At 30.1% G+C, this 13,103-nt stretch overlaps 1 protein-coding gene across 1 annotated transcript in view; it reads left to right on the plus strand.

Moving 5' to 3' along the window:
* The window catches only part of LOC106464072 (la-related protein 1B-like), a 93,162-nt gene that overhangs the window by 26,867 nt on the left and 53,192 nt on the right, over positions 1-13,103 (plus strand). The window contains 2 exon segments of the mRNA XM_022391738.1: positions 3,966-4,079; positions 10,961-11,108. Of these exon segments, the coding sequence (XP_022247446.1) occupies positions 3,966-4,079; positions 10,961-11,108 (262 nt within the window).

Consider the following 13,103-nt stretch of genomic DNA (forward strand, 5'->3'; position numbering starts at 1 on the left):
GACATTCTTCTAGTGCCCGATACACTTTTTGTGTTCTAAAAATGCATATCTGAAAACCTGTGTAAATTTTATGGACAACTAACACAGTGTGAATCAGAGTATATTCCCAAGTACAAATAGGCTAAGATAAGTGCTAAGTTTCTTGTTTATATATATTTTTTATTTATTGTTATGTATTTTAACAAAAGTAAGTAAAATGTAAAAACTAAAAACTTATTAGGTAACATAAGAAAATGTAAATGAAAAAATCAAAAATTTCTTGTGATAACTCCTTTGTGAATGTATATAACATACATGGTTTAACAATGTATAATGTAACCGAATACTTTGTTTACCCTAAGCTGTGTGCTTTCCTGCCGGGTGATGTATTGGTTGTAGTGCTACTGAAGATAGTTCAAAGAACAGTAATAAAGGAATAAAACTGGAAGAAAGCAGTTGTGAAATAGCTAGAAATTTGAGGCTTTTTACAATTGTATAATTGTAAAATTTTATTACAATTTTATAATTGTAATTTTCTGTTGCAATTTATAGCCATTCTAAAAAAGAAAATGTACTATTGATTTTTTTTCATATTTTTCAACTTTTCATTCACTGTAAACTGATGATTTCACTATGGTTAATGTTGGGATAGAGAAAATAAAAGATAAAGTATACAGTTTTACCAGAAAAAAAACTTGATATACATGTAGGAGGTTATTGAGATTATGCAAGTGAAATATGAATACTGTAAGATGAAAAGCAATATTTTTATTCTTAGCATGAAAATCACCTACCACTTAGAATTTATACATTTTCAGACAAGTCCTTAATATAAATTCTTTGTCAAAAGACCTGTTTTTCTGTATGACATACTTGTAATGTGTACTAAAATCCAAGTTTTGCAAAGATACATGTGGTACGTTCAGAGTAAAAGTATGTATAATTTTGTGGTTACATGGTGGTTATAAGGTCAATGACGTTGATGAAGCCAATCTCTTTAGAGTTAATATCTCTACTGTACTTGCTAGTGTAAATAGGATTTCTAGTGTATGTTTCTGATGGATTTTACGATTTATTGGTTCATGATATTTTAGTTCTAAAAGATACTGGAGCATTTTTCTTTGTTACTTTTATTTTTTGTGGCTTCTTGGGATACTTCAGTACATTTATTGATACTAAAGTGCCCAGCTAGTTTGTCCAATGATAGGTATGGTTTGTTTGTTCTTTTGTATATCTTACTCTTGTCTTATAGAATTTATATGAGTGGTTTGTGGGATGCTTATTCCTCAAAATCAGTTGTTTTCTATGCCCTTTTTTCAGTTGCCCTCCTAGGAATTCTTTGAAAAAAAAATTTCTGTCCTTGTACTGTAAAATTATATTTTTCTTTGTTGTAGCATGATTTATTTATTTTGTCCTCTGAAATGTTTGGTATGAATGTCTAAATATGTTTCCCAGCTTTCATTCTTCGGTGGTAAAGGTTCTCTAAAGGGTTCTTTATGATGTTTTATTCTTTTAATTGAAAATGGACAGTTATAGTTATTAAATATGAAATTTAAAAGGTGAACTTATACTGTTGTGAAGTAATTCTTGAAAAGTTGGTTAACCTTTCCAGATGGGTCATGGGTGAAAGGCTATGTCATTGCGTTTGTTGACTCTCATTCAAAATTTTATTGAACTACTCTTTCATGAATTTTTGTCAATAAGTTTGGTATCAAACTGTAGATTATAATTCAAATTTTAGTATTATACCTTACTCAATTTCTTAATTTAAAAGTAAATATTAAAAAAACACAGTTAAGCATCAATTTTTGTGTGTCACGTGGTATGTTGAATGCAGCACTGGTTCATATTAGATGTTTGTGAAGTCAAAATACTAAGTCTGTAGTTTTGTACAAATTAGGAACTCAACTTACCGATACTGACAAGCTAGAATATAAAATATGAGCCTCTTATTTTTTCAGTTTGCTAAGATATTGCTCATGTAATAAATCAAAAACAGTTGCAACCTGGCCCACCTCTTTCAGTTTTTAGAAACACTCCCTTATATACACTTCTATATACTTATGACATGAATAACCAATCGGAATCTCAGAATGTCCCCTAGTGGCTTTCTCAGCCATTTTAACGTCTTTGGATGCCATCTCTTTCATTCGAACCAAGATTTCAAGGAAGTAGGCTGTGTCTTTAGTCTGCTCAAAATTTCATATTTTTTTAGAATGAAATACAACTTAATTACTAAAGCTTAATAAATTATAGTCAAATTCTATGATAGTGACATGGTAATTCATAATTTTTCAGTTATTGAACTGTATACATAAAACCTAAACAAAATATTTTGTTTCATATCCTCCACGTGCAAAATTTTAAAAGGCTTAGCAACCTACGTCAAGCAGCAACCAAGTACAAAGGTCCTAACTAGAAGCGTTAATTGTTCGCCCTGCTTCTTTAGGTAATGTTCTGTGTTTTAAGAAAAATAAGTTTAAGAACTTATTTCAAAGTAGCAATAATTTAATTACATATATAATGTATAATAATTGAAATGTGACTGTATTTTACAAAATACTAGTCTATTAAAACACCGCCAAGACAGGTCACTTTGTAAAGACTAAAGGTGAGTTTTATATTATTGGATATGGTAACATGAGTGCATGTGAGCCACATCATTGTAACTTCTGTATTGATAACCAGGCATGGCTGAAAGTTCAATATGATAAAGATAATAAAATATATATAAATGTATAATGTTATGAGATTTAAGCTATTTAGTCTAAACATTTATGTTTTTGTGTTATAATTTGTGTCATTCTAGAACGAAAAAGGCATAATTTATATTTATTTCCTAATTTTTTAACGTGGTTATGAGATTGGCAAAATCAACCAAACCCATACAGAGATTCGTTACTGAAAATAACAGAAAAAATATAAAGTTTTTTTCTTAAGAAAGGTTTGATACCTATCTGGACATCATAAAGATTTTGCATGTAAAATTTCAAACTTTTCAGATGCACAAAAGTATTTTTAATCTTAAAAATCTTTGCAGGTTGATAGGCAACATGCAAAAAGAAAAGAAAGGCATGAGAAAAACATTGCTTTACATACCTTAAGACTTAAGTAAAAAAAATTGATATTTTGTGTATGAAAGCATTGTAATGTTTACTGATAATCTGACAAATTTCTTTAACATATGCTTACTAATTTAAAGTTATAGCATGAAAACTATAACAAGCACAAAATGATTATGAGGGACCAGGGATCGAGCCTGTGCTGAAAGAGTTAAACTGTGTCCACATTAATAATATCAGTTTGTAGCTAGTAACCATGTATTTCTGTTGGATTAGTTCTCTAAACAGTTTTGTACATTCATCTGTATAACAACAAGTTATGTCGCTTTCAACATTAAAAAATTAGAATTTTTCCTGAAATAATTTGCAGTGTATTTTGATATAATTATATCTAATAATGCTCTTAGTTAATGATGATGTAGCTCATTTTAACAGTATACTTAATTTCCTTATACTGGAGCCAAGAAAGTTCTAGTGATTACATTTTACATCAAATAAACATTCCCAAAGTCAGAAATCTCATTATTTCTAAAAGATATAAAAGTTAGCCATTCTAAAAAAATTACATGATAAACCTCCTGGTTGTGCAATTCACATTTGTTATATCTCAGCAGCTATAAATTTACATGAATTAATTTGGTAAACATTTTACATAGATGAAAAAAGGTAATAATAATGTTATTAGGTATTTGTTTACCAATAGTTTTATCATGTTACCATCACATTTTCTGGATCTTTTCAGCAACCATATACAAATGTTTGTGAGATGTAATTGTCATTTATAGGTATTGAAACTTTGAAAGTTAACGGAATATGGTACAAAATTATTGCTAGTGTATGAAATTTTTTTTATTCTGCTTGTATTAAAATATATTTGGAAGCAAAGTGATAGTATAAAGGATGTCATTGTGGGAACATCACTAGGTTCTGAAGCAGGGAAAAAAGATTCTCGCCAAAGTGGGGGACGTCAAGGTCGTAGCTATCGAGGGGGACGTAGAGGAAGAGGACAGGGAAGAGCTTGGAGCAGTAGAAGCAGAGGTTTGTTAAAAAAAAAAGTTAGAATTTACAGGCTTTTTATTTTGCAAAAAATTTAAGTTCAGGAAAAGCATTTTATGTTGAATCTATAGAAAGTTAAATCCCATGGATAATATCCCTGTGTATTATCTTCTTTGAAACAAAAACTTAAGTTCTTAGTTAACATATAAGTTGACATCATAATGTAATAGTATTTCATTATAATATATATTAAATCAGCACCATAAAACAGTAATGAGTTAAATATCACAATACTGTTATCGGTTCTGGTTGTCAACTTATTGTCATAACGAATAATGTCTGTGGTAATAGCACCCAAATGCATTGGGGATATCCCATATATCAGACAAGATCCAAACGTAGATGTCAATCTAGTCAGCCATCATGGAAAATCATAAAAAAATCAGTCAAATAAGGTTATGAAGCTGAGTGTTTACAATCACAACGTATCACCTTCTACTGCCTTTCACTGTCTACAGGCAATTGTAGGAATTTTTTTTTAAAGGAGAAAAGAGGTGTTTTTTTTTCTATATTCCTGTGAACTCCCAGTGGAGCATAGGGCCGCAACAACGGAAGGTGTTGTTGCACTTACTTGTAGCAGGTTGGTTTTTACGGGGTGGAATTGCTAGCCCCACGCCCAACCCTCCTTTCTCATCCTGGACTTGGGACCAGGCAAAGGCGGAGGTTGGCATGTTTGGTGTGACAGGGATTTGAACCCGCGACCCTCAGATTACGAGTCGAGCGCCCTAACCACCTGGCCATGCTGGGCCACAAAGTATAGGTAGTAGCATTAATTTATTTATTTTGTGTTCGTAATTCATTGATGTTGAGGCTATTAAACGTTGTGTGCAATCCATTGAGATATAGATTATAGAGATTTCTAGAAGGCCTAAGTGATAGACGTATAAACAATGTTGACTAGATGAGTGGAAAGAGAGAGTAAAAAGTCATGGGAAAGAGAAGTCTGGTGAGAGAAATTGCAAAGTTAACCATCGTATGAGTGAAAGGCCTAATGGTTGATATGTTAGAGTGAGATTAATAGTCTGAAAGAGATAAGGAGAATAATTTGTCTTGTCAAAGGGTGTTCTAAGCTAATAGAACCTGCCTGAAAAACAGACTATTGTTTGGAAGGACGAAAAAGCAGACGATTATTTGAAAGCATGAAAAAACAGACAATTATTGAAAGTACAGGATACAACTGCAGTAACTCATGCAACAGCGTAAGTGAATTATATACAGATACAATTGTGATATATAATAGAGAAAAATAGTTCAGCTTGTCAACTGAATTCTAAAGCAATTGTATAGGCTTAAGTGGACTTTTGGCAAGAAGAAGAGAACTGTATAGTGTTTAATATACAACTATGATCTCCATAGTGTAAAGAGTTTTGTACGTACGTTTAACTTGTTTCGAATATGTATGTATATATATATATATATATATATATTATGGAGTGCATGCTGTTCATTTATTGTTGAATTTATCACCAACATGTCGCAGACACCTACTGTAGAAGAATCCTTATCCCAACACATCCGTATACTTTCATTAATATATATATATACTATTAAAAAGTGAGTTCCTAAAAATGCCTATTGCTATCAAAAAATGCTGCTATGAGAGTCCTTATTCTTTCATGAAGAACATTGAAGGCTTCCTTCAAAATACTGTTTACTGTTACTTGGAATTATATTTGGTGGAGTCAAAATAGGGATTTGTAGTTTGACTAAATAATGTCTACAGTATCTCCAGCCTTGTTTGCTTACTTTTTTTACGATCCCTGGTTGCAGATTTTTAAATCCCAAATTTTTTATTTAACTTGTTATTGTATAATTTTAGCAACTCTTGTTGTTGAAGTTACATAATAGGCTTATTCCATCAAGTTATGTTCAGAAAATGTACAGGTATATTTAAAAAAAAAAATTTGCTTTTGTAGATATATTATTTTTATAAGATTTTTATGAAAGACAGGTGGATTCAAAAACAGAATTAATAATTTTTAGTTGTTTTTTTTAATGGTAGGTATTAAAGTATCTGACTGCAGATTAAGTTTTGACTGGTGTCACCGTTTGGGATTTACTTGCATTGAATTGAGTCAGCACTAACTATGCAGTTTTAAATAAAGTCATTAGAAATGATATCTTAAATATTTTGTATTTAATGAATTTTAAGTGACAATTATGTTTTTTTTTCTTAAATAGTTTTACATCACAGCAAATTACATCACTTTATGTAGAATTGGCATGTGAAAAAAACAACAACATATATACAAACTTGAAAACAAATTTTTTGAAAGACAAAGTCTAGTAAATTTCTGAATTGTTTTGTCTGCTTCTGTTCAGTCTAATTATCTGTCATGTACTTTTTTTTATTTACAATTATGATTTTATTTCCCAGAAAAAAAGTCACACAAAAAATTTATAATTATTAATAGATATTGAGTGCATATAACTTTTCAAATTTATCAGATCAATACATTCAGGTTAAATCTATAAATATTTAATGAATTTTAAGTTTCAAAAAATGTTTTCATCATGAGAAGATAGATGTTGCCATCAAGCTGTTTATTCAAATCTGGCATTAGTTTCTTGGTCAGAAAGATGTCTTTAATATACAATTCTGTTATTAAAATCAACATTTCATACCTACACAATTTAATAATACATTCTATATGTACCAATGTTTTGATGGCCAAATTACAGGAACATAAAGATCACATAAAAATAGAAAACTCTACTATCGCAGAACATGTAAAAACAACACGCACACACAATTTTATGGGAAAAAACTATAATTTTAGGTCAACCTTGTGATATTACAGCTTTAAATGTCAGAGAATCATTAGAAATAATAAAACAGAAAGAAGTATTAAACAGAGATAAAGGGCTATCAAGTCAAAGCATTGATATTTGGTGTGATGTAATATAAAGGTTGACCAAGGAATTATGTAAATACAAAAGCAGTGTAATATTATGTGACAGGTGAAAATGTATAGATTAGTGTGTCATGCAGATAACTCCTAAAGATGATGTAGAGGACATCTAAACATTGTACATGAAGAGTGTATTTTTGAAGTGGGGGCCATTCAATAAAGTTTTTGAAAATGTGTAAATATGAAACATTGATTTTAGCTATTTATTAAACAAGTGCCAACCATTCATTCAATTCTGTAATTGTATTAACTGATTTCTTGATACAAAATCATCAGCTTTTGGCATAATTCCACACTGAATAGATGAGTGGTTTCCATGGTTAAGATGTTCTTTTATGTTTAAAAACTTCATAGCCAACAAAATTATATATTCTTTGCAACAAGAAACTGGAAGTTTTTTTAAATCATTGCCTCCTTGCTGACTTAATTTTAGATGTTATTAGAGCTTATGTTTGAAAAGTTTAAAGTTTTATATAGATGGCCAGGTTGGATATACGTTTAAAATTCAGTGTTATTTGTGTTGGTTCTGTTCACAAAATGAAATAACTTTCAATTCACAGAAATATTTTTGGGGCTATCTGCTGTAAATTAAAAGTTGCATGTTGTGAGGACCACTGTTGTGTATTTTGGGCTTGAGTTTTGAAAGAATAAACACTACAAAATGTAAATTTATAGAAACTTTTTTCAACAAATTGTGACCTCATCATATTAATTGCAATAAAAAAGATAATGATACTTAAGATAAACAACAACATTTGTATCAGAAGGGGACACAGATAAATGTTTCGGAATTCTAGTTTCTATCTTCAGTATCTATTACCAAATAAAAGAATTACATTATTCTTAAGTAAATAACTAAATTGCATTGCTGCATTAATGATAATTTAAAGTGAAGGAGTAAAAAAAATACTGTACATATTAGAAAAAGTGCAATTTGAAAGAACACTGCATGTAATTCTATACGTCAACTTTGTAAGGAAACAGGACACAAACTTCACTTATCAAATATCCTTTCCAAGACCAACACTGACCTGGAATTACTGACTAAAGAAACTCCACATTAAAATCTGCTCATACAAATTACTTGTTTATCAGCCAGATTAATAGTGTCTGGAGAGAACTGCTGTAGTGGGGGTTTAGTTTTTAGTGATACTATATTTAATATAATGGAGAGTTTTAAATGAAAAAAATTATTATTCATTGCCCTCCTGTACTGTTAAAGTTAACAACAAAATGGGCGAAAAGTTTAAAGTTAATCACTTGTAATGCCTGGCTACACATAAAAGGAAAAAATAATCTTAAAGTGACACTGCTACTTCATACTTAACCTTCTGTTAGTCGCAAGGGGTGTTTTCGAACCCCAAGGATGTTTGTTAACATCGTCACTAACAGATGGTAGCACTGAGGCAGTTGTTGTTCACAGTACCTTCCCCATATCTCTGATAGATGTACACCTAGTTCCTTCCTTTTTTAACTCAACCGCATTGAGAGCAACATGTATTTTGTTCTTGCTCTTACTTGCAAACACCCCATGGTACTAGATCAAGGTGCATTTCCAGGAAAGCCTATATCTGTATTTCTTTGTTATTCTTAATTCAATTAGTGTTTCTTGAGCTAACTTATAATGAATATGAAGGAATGTTTGCTTTGGAAATTTAATATATTTTTTTGTCGCATTGAGGACAGGCGGCAACATTGAAAGTGAGAAGATTAGACATTTTCATTGATGTGAATAAACTAATGATGTTTTTTGTTCAAAATAACTTAAGAAGATATTTAGTTAAAAAAACATGTTCACTTTTGGAATGGTATTTTTTTTCTGTGTAAATAAATATTAAAATTTTTTTTTTGTAATCACTTCATTATTCCTCTATTAACACTACCCGTATTTTAAAAATTTAGCAAAATGCTATGGAATCAGTCACAATATACTTAACACAATATACAGATATATTTTAGTTATAACAATAAATTTTATTTATTCATTTTATTCTGGGTGGAGTGTGACCCAACCCTATGGTACTAATGTTGTCCAGGAAACCGATGGTACTAACGTAGGGTTTAGCAAGAGGCCGATCAACATTCTAGTAAACTCTTCACCTAATCTTTTTCAGACTGGTGATCCTCTTTCAGATGTTGAGTTCACACCTGCATGTCAAATTTCAAAATTTAAGTAAAAACAATATTTCTTACTTTATTTGAACAAATCTTTGCTCAAAAACATTTTAGAATTGATATTTTGTCATTTTGCAATCTTTTTTTTTGTGTAGTTTGCATATAGAAATGGAAAAAGTTTCGAACTTACAAATGTACATAAATTTGAGAAGTCTAATCTGTAAGCAATTCCCCAATTTTTTTTAGAATGTTTCTGCCCATCCTCAAAGCATAGGTTTTTATTTTACTAAGAAACTATCAATCATCCCTTGATAATTACAACTAAGCAAGTCTTGTAGTTTTCATGATTTGTCTTTCTTGTTTGAGGTTTTATGATTAAAATGCTTTTATCCCACCCATTTATCATGTCACAACATGTTGTTTTAACAACTCTTAATGAATCTTTATAATTACGTTTACAGGTAAGATTCCTCAGAGCTGCTTAAAAATATGAGTTTGAGCATTTTAACATGAAAAAAGAAAAACAATTTTAAAATAAGTTAAATTAATATTTTTATTTAAATTTTGAAATTTGATATTCAGGTGTGCACTTGATACTGGAAATGTGCTCTCCAGTCTGGAAAGGATGAAATGGACAGTTTTTTGGTATGTTAGTGTTCTCCTTCTGCAAGTAATCAAGATCAAGCTTAAATATGAAGTAGCATTGTCAATTTTAGGTCCTAGTTTTCCTTTTATTGTAGTTGGGCATTGCAAGTGATTGACTTCATTCACACCTTGCTTCCATTTTCAAAACGAATACTCACATCTGTACACAGACAGCTATTTCCTCTATTCTGCTTGAAAGATTTGCATGAGATGAGCTTTGTGAAAATTCCTACCTAAGTTTGTATAAGTGAACTTAAGCTACTATGTGACAATGTATCATGCAGCAAAATTCTCCATCAGTAGGAGTAGCGACATGCCTCCATGCCCAAGTATTCCCTGTACATTCGCACATGAGAATCTTCATTCTTTTTCTCAGCATGATCGTATTCAAACATGTTTTGAGTTTGCCGAGATTTGTGATTTTTTTTTTTTCTCGACTATCAAATTTCAGTTTGATGGAGTTTAATATACTTGTTGTTATGTCATATATCAATGTGAACTCTATCTCTAATAATGTGGGTGAAGAAAACCCTCACATCGAATAATTTGTTAAAATTCTTTATGTGTGGAAGATGACAGCCACGTGTATTTCTTTTTTTTGAAACTTATCATTACTTTCCTAACTCATTTTGTATTTAATATGAAATTCAAGAATCAGTTTTATTGCTGTAAACATTATAAATTATCTATCATTTTGCATAATTTTATACTTTTGTGTTTGTTTTAGGTATAAAGTAGTGAACAAAAAGAAAACTTCTCAATGATCACTTTATTTTAGAAAAGCTGACACTTTTTAGAGATTTTTCTGTATTTTTCTTTTATTTCAGTAAATTTAGATTTGTTTATATATCCTTTTGTTTTTTAGAAAAATGGTGTTAAAGCTGATCATTCAAAAAAGGAGTTATTTTTAAAGTATTTGAATTAACTTAATTTTCTGTCATTTAGTTGCATAAGAACTGTAATACTTATATTGATTTTTAATATTGAATCGAACATCCAGATTTTAAGATTATGTAAGTTGTTTTAGCTGATTTTGTATACTGTAAACAGTAGGTAATAAATAGATCATGTAATTTATAAGAAATACATGTTATTACCTACATCTTATTATCTAAACATAGTACACAGCTACTTTCCTTTTCTGAACCTTGTAATAATATTTTATTTGCTGGTGTGTGTGAAACTTTACAGGTGCCACCCAAGAAGACGTGCCTTATTTCAGTGTGGACACAAATCCAACCACTTCATTCATGACGCCATATTTGGGAAATTATATGTTTAATAACACTTACATGCAAGTTGATGAAACTACACTGAAAGATTACATAAGAAAACAAGTGTAAGTTTCAGTTATCATTGTGTCAGCTGTATCATGATAGAAATACGTAGATGGCTTCAAATAATTATTTATAGAAATGTAGTTATAGTCAGTTGGTACCACAGAAATTGGTCTATTATAAGCTCTAGTAGCATACTTAATCCTTTTCAGCTTAGTTTTTAATGTGAGCAAATGACCTTGTTAAGTTTTAAGAAATTCTGTTTGATCTCATCATTTAGATCACTTACAAAATATAACTAGCTGAAATGTTTAGATTTATAATTTTGTTTTATTATAGATGTTATTAATGTGAATAACTTAATAATAAAATATAAACCACTAACCTCCTTTCCCAACAAACACACACACACACATTGTAATTTGTATTTGGAGAATAGAAATATTTAAACACTCTACCTATGTTGATAAAATTGTCAGTCTTTGGTATCTGTATGTGTTTTTTACTTGTTTTTTTGTAACATGGCACAGAAACTGTGAATTTTTTTTATTTTGATGGTGTTACAAACCAACATGTAGCTAATTACACTTTCATTTTTTTTGCAATTTCTCTGTTTCTGAAGTTAACAAAATTGTAAATATATCATCTGGAATCTGTTTTTATTTCCTTGTTGGGAAGCTGTTTGCAGTCCTTTTATGACACGCCTTTAAATAACCTAGCTATATCATTGCTTTGTATTTTTCTTTATTGTTTAATAATGGTAATAAATTAATTTTATTCATTCCCATGCTTTTTTATTTTGTTGAAGTAGTTACAGTGACAGTTGCTTTTCAAAAACTCTTTAGGAGTTATTACAATAATTTCAAAATTATAACATTATTAGGCCTGTGGTTGTATTGTTGCTAATAAGCATATGTAGAAATCTGGCTTTTAGGTAAATGATTATGGGCATATTTTGTAATGTCATGCATGTTATATGGATATTTTTCTCTCATTACTATCATGTTTTATGTTAGAAGTATGTGTGTTTAAAATATTTTGAACTTGTGAATTAGTAATTTTTTGTTAATGCAAAAACAGAATGGGTGCGGGTTGGCCCTGTTGTTGAGCTCTGGATTTCAGAGTTGGTTAGGTGGGTTTGTATCCATTTCCCTATTTTTAAGCTCTGGATGTGTTATAAGAGTGAGACCATAGTGTGGATGGTGGGTAGAATGATTATTTAGTGACTTTCCCTGTGATCAGTAGCTCAAAATTAGCAGTGGCAGCAAATATCCTAAGTATCTCTACCATAAATACAAAAACAGAATGGCAGTATGTTACCACCTGGTTGGAAAATTGTTGAACTAGTCACTTTTAACAATATTTTATCTTTAATAACTCATAAATGCCACTGTATCAGAAACACTGGCACATTAAACATGACCATTGAACATTTTTGAAAGTGATAGAAATTTAACTTAAAAAGTTTTTTTTGTTTTTATAAAAGTTACATTTATACACCATTTAAAAATTATGTATTCTCCGATCTCTTAAGCTCAAGCTGGGGGAAGGGAAGTGAATCTAGTAAGACTCTATAGTTTAAAATTACCAACAGGAGTTTTGACAAAACAAAAAGGAACTGCCAATGAAGTTTCTCCAACAAAATAAACAAACATGAGGACCAGTATGATTAATTTATTACCTTTGTATAGAACATAACATAACCATGACATCGTTAAATTATTTAAAGACATTGCCATAAAGAAAGGATTCTGACATAAAAATTTATACATTTGCAATACATATAATTAAAAAAAAGGGGGAGCTCTATAACAGATTATGAGAAAAATATAATTCTGGTTTTCAGATGACTTTACTATTTTGTTAGCTTTAGAAGCATGGAAGGTGTAAAACAAAAATTTAGTCACATTCTTACTTTTGACATCACTGACTTCAAAATTTCATTATTTTCGATTGTTTGAACTAGAAATGTCCAACAAAAAATTATAAAGATCACAAATTTGACGCTTTGTTTCACATAATCACAGACTTTATTTATACAGTTGGTAAGTTAAAAA

The sequence above is a fragment of the Limulus polyphemus genome, unplaced genomic scaffold, assembly GCF_000517525.1.
Source record: "Limulus polyphemus unplaced genomic scaffold, Limulus_polyphemus-2.1.2 Scaffold1555, whole genome shotgun sequence".
Classification (NCBI taxonomy): Eukaryota; Metazoa; Arthropoda; class Merostomata; order Xiphosura; family Limulidae; genus Limulus; species Limulus polyphemus.